General features: G+C 35.3%; 1 protein-coding gene across 6 annotated transcripts in view; it reads right to left on the reverse strand.

Moving 5' to 3' along the window:
* Nucleotides 1-620: 620 nt before the first annotated feature.
* Nucleotides 621-16,824, reverse strand: part of ATP2B1 (ATPase plasma membrane Ca2+ transporting 1) — a 119,214-nt gene continuing 103,010 nt past the window's right edge. For 2 of the 6 annotated variants that reach the window (XM_033118360.1, XM_033118362.1), the window contains exons 19-22: nt 14,551-14,658; nt 12,393-12,575; nt 11,913-11,999; nt 621-3,879 (exon numbers count right to left, since the gene is read on the reverse strand). In XM_033118360.1, the coding sequence (XP_032974251.1) occupies nt 3,568-3,879; nt 11,913-11,999; nt 12,393-12,575; nt 14,551-14,658 (690 nt within the window). In that variant the 3' untranslated portion in view covers nt 621-3,567. Of the gene's footprint in view, nt 3,880-11,847; nt 12,000-12,392; nt 12,576-14,550; nt 14,659-16,824 lie in introns of all 6 variants that reach the window. The other 4 variants (XM_033118365.1, XM_033118366.1, XM_033118363.1 and 1 more) reach the window with 2 other exon arrangements.

Raw genomic sequence — 16,824 nt, forward strand, 5'->3', positions numbered from 1 at the left:
GTTAATTTTACAAAGGGAACTTAATTTAAAATTCAATCATAATACATAATACACATACAAAACCTAATTTGACAAAATGGAAAACATCTCTTATGTCATAAGTACTTACATACACTCAATAATTTGCTAATAATTTGTACTAATAGAAAAATATGGTATTCATAATTAAAGTTCACTCAGTATTTCAACAAACTTGCTAATTTATGTTAATAATTTATTATAAAAACCAATTAAGGGCAATTTGATTTTGTTACCATAGAGTTCAGGTAATTACTATTGACACATTGGCATTATTTAATGAAAAAATAAGCTCTTACAGTCAATGTGAAAAACAAAACTTTTCTAAAACCAAAACATTACACTTCCGTGGACTGCAGAAACCATCTATTGTGCTGTAAGGATTGAAGATGGTGGGTAGGAGTGTAAGGACAACATACCCACTTTCATTCTAGGGGCAAGATCAGGCATATTAGAACACCAATTCACTGTAACACAGCTATAACATTTCATATACATTATAGAATTTTCATCAATCAAGTTTTTAAAATTTCAAGTAGAAAAAAGTAATTCCAAAATATGATGTTCGGATCAATTTAAATATTCAAAAAGTTCAGTCCCCATTCAGAAACAGATAAACAGTATATTTATTAAATGAGTTAAGACAAATAAACTTTACAAATAGACAAATAATAAAAGGCTCAGTGGCTAAAATAGATGGTAAGCATCATTGAAAGAAATCAACACCATCACGGTATCTCAGTTGGCTTACACGTGTAAAAAGAAATTTTCAAAGAGCAATTTCACAGAAATGAAGCCAGTTTTTTTTTTTCTTATAAACAAATCACCACTTCTTGGTTCAAAACTGACATCTGTTATGAAAATTACCATATCACATACTTGTAAGATGACAAGGAGTAACTCATCTTCAAAGTGCAAGTAAGTCTATTTACAACCACAAAAAAGGCAATGATGAGGAGAAAGGATTTTTAAAAAATATACAAAGATTAAAAACATTTGGGATGCAAAATTAAACAATTTTTTGGTTAGAGGATAAAAGAGAAAAAGTGATTGAATTACAGACGCTGATTTCAGCTATACATACTATATAATGGGATCCAAGATCTTTAACAGCTTGCTTGCATTCTTTTTTTCTACTTACATAATGCTCTGGAAATTTCTGGTAGAAATTACAGTGTCTCAAAGAGAGAAATACACACTAAGCATGTCTTGCTACTACTTCATGGATGTCATAAGACCTGTTTATGGATTAAAGTTGGTGTAAAAAGCCATTGCCTTGTGTTGAAAAATGAATACTGTAAAAGCTCAATACAAATCCTCCAAAGCACATGCACTTCTAAATCTTTTGGTAATTACATTCATATTTAAGCATAACCAAAATAAAAAGAAAACAGAAAACATTTCCCTTTTCTCTATTCCCTATGCCTTGTAGGCTCTCCAGTTAATAGGGTCAATTTTTATAGAGTTGAAAGGGTTCTTCAAGATAATCTAGTCCACCACCCTCATTTAGGGTCAATGACTTTCCCAAGGTCATGCAGCATGTAAATGGCAAAACCGAGACTAGAAACCAGGTCTTGACTCCTAGCCTAGTATGCTTTCCAGCATATCATGCTACCTCTTTTTACAGTATGATTCGCTATAAATACCTGATGAATAAATGTACAATTACAAATGCTGACAGAGCCAATGTGTTTCTAAGACTTGCAGAGGATTACTGCAAAAGATTGATGGAGAGAAAAAGATTTTCCCCCACCCACCAAAAATATCAAGCACCATCAACTACATGTTTCTTTGCTGGGTCAGCACTCTCAGATGTAGTAGTCCTCGTAAACTTTACGTCAGCCTGAGGATTGTGTATCTGGTGAAATCTGGGCCCTAATACAATGCCAGTTCCTAAAAGGTAAAGACGAGGCAAAAAAGGGGAGAAGGTAAACAAAAGAAAGAAACAAAGACTTAATCCAATTGGCTTAGAAATCGGCATTCCAGCATATGATTATTATATCTAAATATATATTTTAGGACCTTTTTCACCTTTTCATATAATCTCATTTTACCTAATCTGTTATTTGGCCACTTAAGAATTAAAATAAATGTATCAAAGACAATGGTGGTCATTACTTTTTTTTAAACTATGAGACTATTTTAGACAAACTAAATTCTATGAAGAATATGTCAAATGGTAAAATTGCGATAATTTTCTTATTCTGGTTCTATTAGACTATCACCAAGGAATTAAAGCAGTACTTCATGGGGCTGTTACCATCTTGAAATTTATTCCGATTGTGGTTAAAGAGAACAGAGTGATGTACCATCTATGCAGAATTGAGTAAAGAAGCTGAAATTTCTTTAAAAAAACATTGCTGTGAATTTATTTAATAAAAGGGCAGATTTATTTATGTTTACAAACAAGTTTCAAAAACAAGAGGGAAACATGTATGCTTCTACTTATTAACCTTTTTCAAAATGCCAACAGCCCTCATTCTGTATGAAGGTTTCTAAGAATTTATTAGAAAAGTCAATACAGTTCACTCACAGTTCACCAAGACATCACTGAACTAACATGTTTAGACAAAAACAAAAAGGACTAAGGTTCTCTTGTAGTTTGATAGTTTAATTTGATTTGCCTGAAATAACAAAAGCATTTCAAGCATCTTTCATTATGCAGTTGATGTCCCGCATTAAACAATCTACTAAATTCTGAACAAAAGGTTATTAGCAAGTTTTCAAAAATTTTAAAAATTAAACAGTTGTTTCAAAACCATTAAGTAGTAAATGTATTTAAGAAACTAATTAGGACAGATGCCATAACTTCATTAGAACACCACTGCTCATGTTTTTTTGTTTTGTTTTTTTGTTTGTTTGTTTTTTTTTTAAACAAAGCATTAGTGTTATCTATTTGGCTATTAGTATTAGCAATTTATCTACAATATTTAACAAGTTAAATTGTAGGCAAAAATTTAGTACAGTTTCAATAGAAACACCCCCCCCCCCTTTTTTTCCTGAAAATACAGCAGTATTTGTAGGACTAATTTTTCTCTGCATCAGTTATAAGGAAGCTTCCCATCTATGAACAGGAACAAAAAAAGTATCTACAAACCTTGTAAACAGATCTGTATCATTTATAAACATAAATAATCCAAATTATTAACAGCCAACAGCAGAAATTAAAGTATCAATTCAATGATCCAGGGCTCTTTGCTTGCCCAGCTGTACTCCTCCCTCTCTCCCATCAAGGACTGAGATAGACTAAAGCTCTACTAATCCACTGTTCAGGACCATTCTTAGGTACTACTGATGATCCACAGGTCAACTTATGGTGAGTTACTGTTATCTGTCAGTTCATTTCTCCCACCCCCCAAAAAGCACCCTCAGTCTGGCAGAAAGCTTTGCTTTTTTTTTTTTAAAAAAATAAATCTACATTCGTACAAGTGTGTCTTCTGTTGAAGTCCAAAGACAAGAATACAATCTTGTCTGTCACAATATGTGAAGAGACCCAGTTTCAATTTGTTTCTTTACAATGCAGCTAGTGTGTTAACATTCAGCGTACAATCAGAGTGATGTTTCCAAACTATGTAGTGGGCTTCCTGGGGATGAAGAGGTAGCAGACTTGTTCATTTCTATTGTAAGGTAAATCCCGCTGTCAACAGCATTGTTATTTTTGTTGGGAGAGGGTGGAGGACTGGAGTTACGTTTTGTAGGAGCATCATCTTCTGCATCAGTGTCATCAATAAGGGGGATATGAGGCTCTGAATCTTCTATCCTAAACTCAGGATGTGTCATAAAGTTGTGAATCGAACTTCTTGATTCCGGTTTTTCTAACCCTTCATATAAAGAACTACGAAATGCATTCACCACTCGAATCTGCAAATACCAGAAAACAGAAAAATGTCAGTACACTGTTAGCTGAATTTAAAGATGGTTCACTTATGAGTTTGAATCCACAAACAGCTAGGTATGAGTGAATCATATTTGCATGTAATGCAGTGGAACTTGCAATACACTGTAAAAAAATGAATATTTTAGTAGGACACTACAGAACAACAAAACCACATACTCTGAGAATTAAGAGATACAGAATTCAAAGTAATACTAAGAAAAATCTCATTGTCACTGGCCAAAAATTTAATAGCCATTTTATAGGATTTTTTTTCCCTAAGAAAACAAAATCAAACGAAAAACAAACAAAACAAAAACTTAACCATACACAAGCTTTAGCTGATTTTTTAAAATTAAAAAAAAAAATGTAACTTTGAAAACAATTCAAATAAGTTAAAGTCAAGCACAGAGGGTTATTATTTATCATGCTAGGAGTCAGGGTGTCACCGACTATGAAAAAGCCAAGCAAATATAAGCCAAATGCACAATGAACTCACATCTACCCCACTATTCCCTTAATTAAAAAATAAAAATAAAGACAAGCCCAAATATCTATAAAATGCCATTAAACAGCTATAAATATTTGAGTATATGCCATTTGTCTATAAAGTGCTATAGTGTTTTTCTCTATAATAGATTAAAACTTAATTTATATACACTATAGTTCACTAGGAAAAACAGATTTAAAACAAAAACAAAAGAAGAAAAATCTGGGCTTCTTCTGTGAAATATACCCCAAGGAGAAGACACAAAGTTTTCTAGTATTTTTGCTTCTAAACATAGAGCTCAACAATTAATTCACCCTCTTCTCAGAAGTCTGCTGTATGGATGAAAAAAGATTAGTGGGCAATTAACTTAAAAATATCACTGCACACACTGACATTAGGTCTCATTAACCCAGTGTCATACAGACTTTCAAAAAAAAAAAAAAAAAGACAAAATCCAAATAGTTGAACATCTACTATATATCAATTTAAATAGTATTTGCTTTTGTTTTGATTCTAATGAATTCTGTTTAGTAATGAAGATATCATTTATTCATGTTAAGAGAAGTAACTGACATTGACATTCCAGATTAAAAAATGTAGTCACCAAAATCATCTCACAAAACAATAATAAAGAAATTAATAAATTTCTTCAAGGACATTTGAATGTATTTTTTCATTTAAATATGTAAGAGTTTATGCCTATTTCTACTTTTAATTGTATATATCTAAGGTATACAAACTGACGATTTCATATATGTGTACACTGTAAAGTAACTTCTACAATCAAGCTAATTAACTGATCTACCACCTCACAGGTACCGTGTGTGTGTGCACGTGGGCACGTTGGGAAGTTAGGATTCTACTCTCAGCGAATTTCAATTACACAGTATAGTATCGTTACCACGCTATCCATTAGATCTCCAGAACTGAAACTTTACCCCTTGAGCAACATCTCCCCACCTCCCCTGACCCCCTGGTAATCACAGTTCTATTTCTATGAGTTTGACTATTTTAGATTCCCACTTCTGAGAATTCATCCAAAGGAACAAATATCAGAATCTTCAAGCCATACCCGCACTCTTATGTTCCTTGCAGCATTACTTACAATAGCTGAGATAGGGAACCAACTTAAATATCCACTGACAAACGAATGGACAAAGAAAATGTGGTATATTCACACAATGGAAGATTATTCAGCCTTAAAAAAAGAAGGGAAAACTGCCACTTGCAACAATGTATGTCTAGTTCTGATTAAAACCTCATCTCTCCTCAAAGTTTTCTTCCCTGATTTAGGAAGCCCCGCTTGTAGGCTGCTTTAATCCTTGTTCACCGAGCCCTTTATAAAGAGAAAGAGTACAGCATAGCTGACTGAGGAAGACAGAGGTAAAATGTCTGGGTGTGAATTCCAGCTCTACCACTTACTAGCTGAGGAAACTTAGGCACCGATTTCCTCCACTATAAATGGGAAATAACAATGGTACCTACCCTACCCTATGGGGTTGTTAGGGGAGAGTAAATCAGTCCCCATACAGACTCAGAACACTGTTAGCTCCCAAGTATCAATGCCAGGGCTTCTCAAACGTGACTGTGCATAGGAGGCATCTGGGGATCCTGATAAAATGTAGATTCTGATTCACACATTTCCAACCAGCTCCAAGGTGACACTGAAGCTGCTGGTCCCTAGTTATCCATACCTGGGGCTGCAAGCCCCTGCTCTACGCTGTGCTACGTTGTCATATGCTGTTTAGAATTCTATTCTACTCATGTGTCTATACTTTAGTTCCTTCATGAGACTATCATGTAGCAGCAAAGATTTTCAATATCCTTTAATGCTCGATTCCCTTTACTAAAACGTACAATGTTTTACACGTGGTGTGTAAACAGTGCTTGCTAAATATACCATTATAATCATTTATGTATCTTTATTGTGAAATCTTACAATTCATATTTTATAAACGTGGGCATTTGATAAGTATCCTGTCTTAAGAATAAACTACAGAGTTAAAAAAGATAACCTCCTCAAAAACAAAAACCTGTTGGTGTCAGTGGTCAGTAGGCAGGGAGGAGAATACAAACTGGAGCATCAGCCAGCAAACGTGTTGAGTGATGAGAACTGCTGTCCACGACCCTGAAGTTGGTGCTTATCTGACTCGGTTGCAGGCAATGCCGGTAATAGAGCTAGAGACACAGTACAGTTTTCTGTTTTGTTTTGACCATTGTGGGTAGAGGGGAGTAGCGAAAAGTCAAGGGTGGAATAAATCAATTTTTGGAACATATTGAATTTGAGGAGCTGTAGTACACCCAGAGGAAAATATCCAGAGCTTAGGAGAAAGGGATGAGCTTATGTTAGAAACCTGGGAGCTAGCAAAGCTCTAAAAGGGCAGAGTGTAAACAGGAAGCAGGTGAGAGCAGTCAGTCAGTCAGTGAGTGTGTGTGTGTGCGTGTGTGTGTGTACACACAATTACACACACATGCACACACAGCCACACCTGTGGCAGGTGAAATTCGATGAGATTCCTTTTTACGAAAACTTTTCAATTTTGGTAAGATTTTGTTCTTTGTGAAAGAATCTACTAAAGTTATCTGAGAACATCAGAGCTTGAAAGTTATTTGACACACTTTATTCGAACCACTTTATAACTTGGAGGATGGGTGTGTCTGACCTGTCATATCACTCCTAATCAGCACCAGTGTCTTAGAACCAAGTTATCCGGACTCCCCATTCCAGGTTCTTCGGAAGTCAATAAAAGAGGAGGACATGCAGACATTAACTGCATAGCTAAAGTCATGAGAATAACATACTTCCTGAGATTAAGGTGACTGCTGTCTTCCTCTGACCCCATTACTTGGCCACATGATGACTGGACATGTGAAAAAGGACGGCTCAGAAATGCTCCAAAGCAAAACCATTTCAAAGAACAGTTCTCATATTAGATACATACAATAAAATCTAGATTAAGCAGGGGTTATTGAATCACATTTGTTTTGCTTTGTACTCATAAAGAACACAATAAGCACTCTTGATCTAAAGCATGACGTTGAGCTAACTTACACTTGCTCTGATCTCTATTATCTACTATGTGTAAAATTCTCACAGTACAGCAGTAATTCTGAGTGACTAAAAAGCACAACTGTGTGCACAATACTTTAGGCAGGTAGGAAACTATTTTCATACCACAAAGAATTCAGTTTAAGCAGGAAAGTAAGATGTAACCTTAACTATCTATTTTTGATAATCCTAGCCTTACTGTTTATTTTATCAAGTCTTTTAACAATTTCTTTAATATTTATTGAGACTTACTATGTACAACATAATTATAATTCCTAAAATTAAAATTAAGAAAAATCCAATAATCCCTACATCAAGAAAAATTTTTAAAGAGTAATACTCAGAGGAAAACACTGTATGAAGCTTATATGGTAAACAACAAAATATCAGAGTAATTATCATAATCAAAGTAATTTTAAGAAACTGAAAATGATTATCAATGTAAACAATACATTAGATTTAAATATCATGTACTCTGCTAAACAACCCATTTCCTTAAATAAAGCCCTAACTGTTGACAGTAGAAAATAATATTCCCAAAAGATGGTACGCCAGGGAAGCTCTGAAATATGAGACAATTTTAGTCACTAGCTGATATATCTTACCTTCTACAATGGAGTGCCAACTTCATAAATTGTATTCGTCCTTATTTTTACTAGGTACACTAACTTAAAGAAGTGCACTGGTAAAACAAAAGATACTATGCACCAAGAAAGAAAATCCTAGGTTGTTTTCCCAAGTTAGGTATTTGCACATCGAATTTTCTCAAAGGAAGACCCATGTGTGCAATGTGTAGCATTTTATTCAACTGGAACAGAAGTTGGCAAACATTTTCTGTAAAGATCCAGAGAGTAAATACAGGTTTTGTGAGCCACAAGGTCTGTGATCCAACTACTCAGCTCTGCCAGTGTAGTGCAGGAAGTACCAGGGACAGTACATCCATGAAAGCGCATGACTCCATTCCAATAAAAATCTATTTTCAAAAACAGGCAACAGGACACTGTTTGCTGACCCTTTGCCTAGAAGACCAAATTTTCTTTCAAGTTCTCCTTTCCAGGAATGTTTATTGATTTAGTAAAAGAATTTACCAAAGGTGAAGACTGTTATTAGAATGATATATTTACAGAATTGTACACTTGAAATCTATGTAACTTTACTAACAATTGTCACCCCAACACACTTAATTAAAAAACACACGAATGATATACTTCTTGAATAAAGAAAAACTATAGAATGTTTTCTCTGGAGATCTTATAAATGAGAAAAAAGATGATCACTCCAGAGATGTTTCAAGCCTAGCATACGACAAAGTTGAAATGGATTATTATTTCTTTCAATTAGCAAAGCAAAGACTTCAAATGATACATCTAAAACTATTCTAGTATATTAAGGCAGGAACACAGTGATGAAACCAAACCTTTCATCACACATATTAACACTACTAGTTAATTCTATACATTGGCTTATGTTCTGTACCACCTAAGACAAGGCTTCACCAGCAAGGTTGAAAGAAACTTATGGTAACAATATAATTACTGCAACTGTTAGAGTATAATGATAATCTCATGAACAAAATATACATCAGCCCTTGATACCTCCTTATATTCTAAGAACACAGAATATAAAGAAATAAACATCTCAAACCTTGGTGAAGCAACAACTACACACCCACCCTCACCACTCTATCACCCTGGCCATATGGGCCTAGCAACTCAGAGGTCCTATGTGTGGTTGTGCTGCAGAAAAGAGCCTCGGGCAGGTATGTCTTAAAACAGAGTTGGTGACTAATCTGATATTTAATGTAAAGCCTGGGGGTGGCCGGTTAGCTCAGTTGGTTAGAGTGTGGTGCTAATAACACCAAGGTTGCCGGTTTCATCCCCATATGGGCCACTGTGAGCTGCGCCCTCCTCAAAAGAAAAAAATTAATAAAAAAATAAAAATATGTATATCTATCTATCTATCTATCTATCTATATACACACACACAGACACACACATATATGAAGGCTGAAACACAATATAGTTTACCTGAGGTATGTAACACCCCTTCAAATGAAAAAAGTCAATTATTTAAAATTTTGCTGAAATAAAAATAAATAGAACACATGTCACCCAGGAGATAAACTTGTCAGAAAAGTTTACCAGGAAACTAATCATGAGGAAACAATCAAAGCAATTTAAAAACGTAGGACACTATAAGACAATTGGCCTGGATTCTTAAACAAAGGCAGAGAAAATGGGTCCAGGTTAAAAAGACTCGAGTCCTAACGTACAGTGTCGATGATCCTTTCTTAGACCTTGGATCAAGAAAGCTATAAAGGACATTTTGGGGGCCAATGGAGAAATTTGAATATGGACTGCGTACATTGGATTAAATGGTACCAATGTTAAAATCCTTGGATGTGACAGTATTATTACATAGGAGATTTCCTATTCTTAAGAGGTATACGCTGAAGTATTCAGAGATGAAATGTCATGATATCTGCCACTTACTTTCACATGGCTCAAAAAAGTATCGATTACTATACAGATAAATAAAGCATAAAATATTAAGTGGTAAATGGTATTATTCATGTATTAATCTTTCAGTGTGAAATCTGCTTTTGGATCCATCCTATAGGACATAAACAGGTTCTTAACCTTCCATCCCAGCCTCGTCACGTCGTATATTTTATTACCCTTTTCTAGTACCAAACTATGTCACTGAAGCCCACTTTCTTCAACTGGCGAAGTCTATCAGGAGTCAGCTAGGGAGTCCTTTTCTTCCGGTAGTTTTTCCTTACTTCTCAGGGCACGCTAAGGACCCTGTTATAATATTCTGTGCTTTGCTACCATGCAGAAATTCTCCACTACTTGTTTGTTTCCCTTACTAGAATGCAAGGTCTTGAGTTCTGGCAGCGCCTTGGCATACGGTACGCGTTCCGCAAGTGCTTATGGAACACAACTAAAGATATACTAACAGTAGGAGATGGAGGATGAGTGGTAACAAGCCCTCAAGAGCCATGAAATCCACGGAGAGAGGGAGGGAGGGATACAAGCGACTTAGCTGTCCAGGGGGAAGGCCGGAAATTTACATATACCATTTCATTCAGGTAGGTAGTATCAGGGTAATTTTTAAAAGGAAGATTCCTATCTGTTCACGTATGTAACTTTAACACCCTGTCTAACATTACGAGGCCAGTCTGTCCTTAAAGCACTTGTCTGCTCTTTGCTCTGTCACGCTGCCTCTGCTTATCAGCCACGGACAAGTCATTTCACCTCCAAGTCAGTTCTCACACCTGTAAAATGGGGGCGAGTTCCTGTTCTGCCTGTTTTACAACACAGTAGAAAATAACAAACGAAAATTACTTAAGCAAACAGTGAACAAAAAGGCACCAAATCAACAGCCTCTTTAAAACAGTATTGTTTTCTCCCTCAGTTTATCCTCTCTCCAGCTTCCCAAGGCTCCTCTACCCCTTAACTAGCTGCTATCAAATGGCAAAGGTCTCTGTCCAAATACAAGGTTAATCTTGGGTATTCTCAGCTGATTTTGGGGTGCGGGTAAGTGGGCTGACATCTTTAAGTCCCTCCAATATACTGAAAATCCATCATGAAATCAAGACCCTAATTCACAGTAAGGATGATACAGGTTATAAGGCTTTTGGGGAGTTTGCCATTTACTAAAAATTTGAAAGGAAATTTTTTATTCTAGTCAATTCATGGAAAGTATGATATGAAATGGTTCAATAATTAATCAACAGTACACTTTCCCTATTTCTTTAGAAAACTTAAGATAACAGACCATTTCTTATGAAGAATGCAATTTTAAATTAAATTGATTATACAAATGAAAAAAAAATACCATAGAACTCTGCAGCTTATACAGAGACCATCCCCCAAAACAACAAGGCCACAAAGTCTAGACCAAGAAGGCAAACAACTGGCCACATATTAAGAACTTTCTTCAGGGTACTTACTTTCTTAATTTCCAACCTCAACAAGATAAAAGTCAAAATGCTAAATTCATTTTTAGCTTTAAAAATATAATTTCTTGGTTCTGTCTGATCAGTTTCAAATAACACGCTTCTGAGCACCATGCAGTATGAACATGTTTAAAGGCATATACTCAAAAATCTATAGTAGTTTCACAAATTCTAAGCTACAATTTTCTTCCCCATATTAACTATCAGAGTTAGCAGAGAGACAAGCTCATAGATTTCGTATCTAATCTTTGGGTGCAATTGTTCCACCTGTTATCTAGCCCTCTAAGAAATAAAACAACAACAATGACAACACTTTGAGGTCTCAATCCACTTTACGAAAAGAAAGCTTTATGAAAAGCCTGAACAATGAATTTAAACATTAAGGAGAAAATGAGAAACGTTAGGTGTGAAGTAGGAAATGTTAATTTCATGCACTTAGGAACACACACTCACACCCCACAGTAGTAGAAGCAGTAGAAGAGGAAAACACTACATGTGTAGGGGTAGAAATATTTGTTACATCATGATGCTGGCTGGCGATGGAGGGTTGCCGCCTTAGAGCCCCCTGAATGGAACTTCCACTCTGGAAAGCATTCACTACATCCATCTGCAAGGAATCAGAGATTGTGACAGCTTGCTCAGCAAGAGAGAGAGAGAACAAGAGAAAGGACCATTCCATCTATCAACATATGAGCATAAAAAGTAAAGAAAAAAGGCACTTTTTACAGAGCAGATTATTAGGCAAGAGTAGCATTTTGTGATGAAGGGGGAAAAGCTAGGAAAAAAGGAGCTTCGGGGCATACAGACACATTCTTTCACGATCAGTTAAGACTTTCACTCATTCCAGGCACCAGTTTTTATTTTTGAAAGGAGTAAGCTTTGTGGGTTGGGAAGGCTAGAAAGGAAGTTACGGAGTGTGCTGAAACCTCCTCCCCAGGTCCAAAAGCCCGCGGCTGGCTCCCGCTCCCATCAAGTCTCCTACCTCTCTCCAGGCCCATACCTGCGTCTGGATTCTGTTCAGACCTCTAAACCACAGGATCTGGCCACGCCGCAACTCCCTTTCAGCATGATCGATCTCTTCCACGTCCTCTGCTAACTCCTCCTCAGGTATTTCTTCCTTTTGTGTTCCATGACCAGCTTCTTTTAGGAATTTTAAACGGCTAGTTGGAATTGTTGAAATAAGCTACAATACAGGGGAAAGGACTTAGAAAGAAAGCATTTCAAGTACAATTAAACCGATCAACTTTAACACAAAGGGTAGAAAAGGTGCAAGCTTAACCAATTCTCTTTACCAATGAAGCAGTGAGAGATCCTGTCCATCAGAGGCTTTCTTTCTTAGAACAAAAAATATTCTGCTCTTAGCTACACAGAAGACTTAAGTTTGAAGGGTAAAAAGTTTTCCTGCATGGAAATAACCTGATTACATTTTATATTTTATGTAGGGCATTCAAGACAGTAAATTATAAAACCATGCGCTGATGTACATTATTTACTTAAACTCGTACTAATTATATTTATTTCAAATAAAATGAAAATAGCAGGTGGTCTTAATCAGATGCAAAGCAAGTTCCTATTTCATTAGTGCCGTAAGAGTTCAATGAGAAAATACTAAAATTCCAAAAATCTTCAACGTTAAACTGAAAAGTGTTTTGTTTATTAAATGTATTCATTTTCATAAAATGCAACTATTTAAAATTGGATTCACACTGATTGATAGTGACACCAATGCCCCCAGAAAACAAAGAATACAAAAAAACACCAACAAGGGCATTAACTTGTAAGTGTTAACAGCCATTCCTTAAGGAAGTCAGGCTTATCAGGGGAAAACAAGCACACAATCAGAACCAGAACTACTTAGAGAACTTCTAGTCCAGCCACCTCATTTCACACAGGTGAAGCAGCCTCAGAGACATGAGAAGACACTTGTTCACGGAGTGACTAAGGCCCTAAGTCTTCTGACCACGAAAATCAGTGTTCTTTCTACCATGGCACACTTGAAGTCAATAGACGATGTCAACCAAAGATGGTAACTGATGCCTGCTGGGTATGTATGCTGTACTGAATTTCCTCTTCCTGAAATTAGCCTGATTTTTGGGGAGGTTGTGGGGTTTTGTTCTGCTCATGAGAGAACATTATGAAATAATTAGAATAGTAATCAAAAAAGAAAGGTGGACCAAGTATGGATCCTACTTAAAAGGAGGTCTCTACTAATGAGGTATTCAAAATGAGTAAGAAGAGAAAACTTTAGAACCTAGAAATACAATTTTAAAAAAAAAGTGAGATAAAAGGCCCATAAAGATTAAGCTTAAGAAAAACCTAGACATTTGGTTTGACTGACAGTTCACACAAGTTACACACCATAACATATGTTAACCTCCATTTATGGAAATGTTAGTATAGATTCTATTATCGGTTAGTTTTACAGTAATGGTAACGGACTTAAAATGAACAATGCACACACACCATTACCACTTTTTTTTTAAAATAATGACATGCATTTGCAAGTCAGCTGCCTGCAATAAAAATAAGGTATATCTCATTTTTCAGGCATTGTATTATATATGTGTGTGTGTGTGTATACACACACACACACACACACACACACACACACTGTTAAAGCCATCAATGCAAATAATCTAAAATGTCATTTATGGCCCATTTTTCCAGATACCATTATTTTTATAGAAACACTCTCTACTGAACTGAAACTCAAGAGTTTTCCTATGCTGCATTTTGGATTAAATTGCATAACAAAAACGACAGAAAATCTAAACTATATAATATTTTATATTTTTGTATATTTATTCTAGAAATGAAAAACTAGGTCACAGAGCCAAAAATACAGATGTTAACATCCTAACCTGTTACGCAAGTATTTATTACCTTGATACTGTTATAAAACATTTTCTAAAAAACAAGTTAAAAAACTATGCAAAAAACTTAGTGTTTTATCATAAATTAGGCATAATCAAAATAAACAGCAAGTGACATATTAGAACATTATATCTTAAAAAACCATATCCCTACATGTCCTTTTTGGCCTACAATGGTAACTACTTAGAATCAAGTAACAGAACTGCTTAAAGAAAATACACACCAGAAATTTAAAAAACAAAAAAAGCAGTTAAGGTTTGAACGAAAAATGGTGATATTTTTACCTGGCCCCAGAGTAATGTTCCCATTCCTAGGAATATTGACCATAGCCACTGTTCTATTGAAAGTTCTGAACAACTGAAAGGTTTTCCACCAAACTGCACAATTATTATCTGGAGAAATAATCAAGAGTAAATTATTTAAATCTTTTAAATTTTACAATTCACATACTTCAAAAATTACCCAACTTTTGTGTCCTCTAAAACTCAAGCTGAACAACCATTATTCTGATGGTGACATGTATAATATTCACAGCTGAAAATAAGACAAGTGAAATAAAGAAAAATCTGTCTAAAATTTTAAATGCAGGTATATTTCGTATTTAAATTCTGCTTAAAAAATTCAAGAATTCTCATGATCAAGAAAATAACTTTATATGGTTTCCAATACAATCTCAAGTAACTACATTCCTCTGTATTTAGTATAACTCTGAATAATTTATGCCTTTCCACAAAAGATAGTACACTTTTGGCCTACAATCTTTTTTGTTTTCGTAAGTCCAATGATCTACATAAATAAAATCCATAATAAAGTGCTTATGCCTACCTCCTTATTTTAAAGAACCTACAAAAGCGTATATGGGAATATTAAGAGTTAAACAACAACATTCACCCTCTGGTGTGTCTGAGAGGCCTCTTTTTGACATGGCAGGTAGTAGCTGCCAAATACTGAAATTAAAAAGAATCACTTTGGTATTCACATTTTTAAACTTTGTTTTTTAAAGTTATGAACTCCACTCTTGGTAGCTATACTTTATTCCAAATTCAAGTGATACATATTTATTTGTCAATTCCTCTGCCCTTCACAGTCAAGATTATTTGCACACTTGTACAGATGGATTCCCAACTTTTTTTTGAAATAATTTTCTTTTCAAACCAAGAAGAATGAAAAAGAAAATCTCAACATTTGTGTTTTCAATTTTTTTAAAAATTTAAACTTGTTTTTTTCCTAAGTATAATGACGGATATGAAAAGGATATTAAGGGACGGGGGAAACAATGACTAATATGATTGGTTAATTTAGCTTCATAAGAAATAATCTTTCATTTTACAGTTGGAATAAAACTAGTTGTAGAATATACTTCTAAAAATAAACTAAGTTTCCACATCCTTTAATGTACTGCTTAGGTCAATATGATACTATAGGATTGTGTATTTAAGTGTGCCGAAGCGTTTCCTAACTGTATGCTTAGGGAACCTAGTATTAAGTGTTGTCTTCTAAATTTAGAAGGGGCAGGATTAAATCAAGTTCTACAGGTTTCTTAACTAAAAGATTTCCCAAAGACTTTGAGTTGTTAATTTAAAAAAAGAAACGAAAAGAGCAGCTGACATTTTGTGTTTCCTTCTAGGCACTAAGCTAAGCGCTAATGTGTGCCATCTCTCTTAATGCTTCAGTCAATTCTACGTGGGACCTAACAGTACCATCCCCATTTCACACATAAAGAAACTGTAGCTTGTCAAGAGCACACAACTATTGAGGCAGCACCTTGATCTGACCCCAGGACTGACCGACTCCAAAATTCATACTCGTAAGTATTAATATTATGTTATATATGGCTTTAAGAATCTCCAAGAGGTCCGTATAACAGGTACTATTTCCTAAACTTACTGAGGGTGTAAGAACAACTCAAAAAACTAGTGTTTCATGGAAATATTTTGAAAACACTGATTCTGTGTTAACTGCTACAAAGTAGAAAAAAAATGAAAATATTTACACAGAGTTAAGGATTATTCTGTACTTCAAGGACTGTCCAAAAAAAAAGGCAAAAATAAGAATCAGCTAGTAAATAAAGGGACAGAAATTAAATTTAATACAATTTATAAGGTGAGGCCCTTCAAGTACTTCAAATCTATAATCAAAGACTCTGACTATACTGTTTTAGAAACAAAGTGAGATATATGTAAATCAAGGGTCATGTGTTCTCACCCAGCTGACCCGCTGCAAGAGTGCGATTCAAAGTGCTAAATAGGAGGTTCAGGAACACAGTGGAGTGCAAATCAGTGCCCTGTTTGCACAGGCCTGCTGTTACCATTAAAAACAAAAACACACAAAACCCCCTACCCCGGCAACCACACAAAGAAACCCTAATTTGAAATACACAGTGAAATGACTGCAGTTGCTGCTTTACATTCTGGCATATGCTGGGTATCTCACCATGGACTAGGGCTGGTCCACAGACCACCCTGAGCAGCACTGGCTTATTGATGAGGCACTGAAGACTGTTAGGGGCATCCCTTTGTTGGGAACTAAGTTGCCAGACTTGCTTAATACAGAGACAG

This window comes from Rhinolophus ferrumequinum, chromosome 10, assembly GCF_004115265.2.
Source record: "Rhinolophus ferrumequinum isolate MPI-CBG mRhiFer1 chromosome 10, mRhiFer1_v1.p, whole genome shotgun sequence".
NCBI lineage: Eukaryota > Metazoa > Chordata > Mammalia > Chiroptera > Rhinolophidae > Rhinolophus > Rhinolophus ferrumequinum.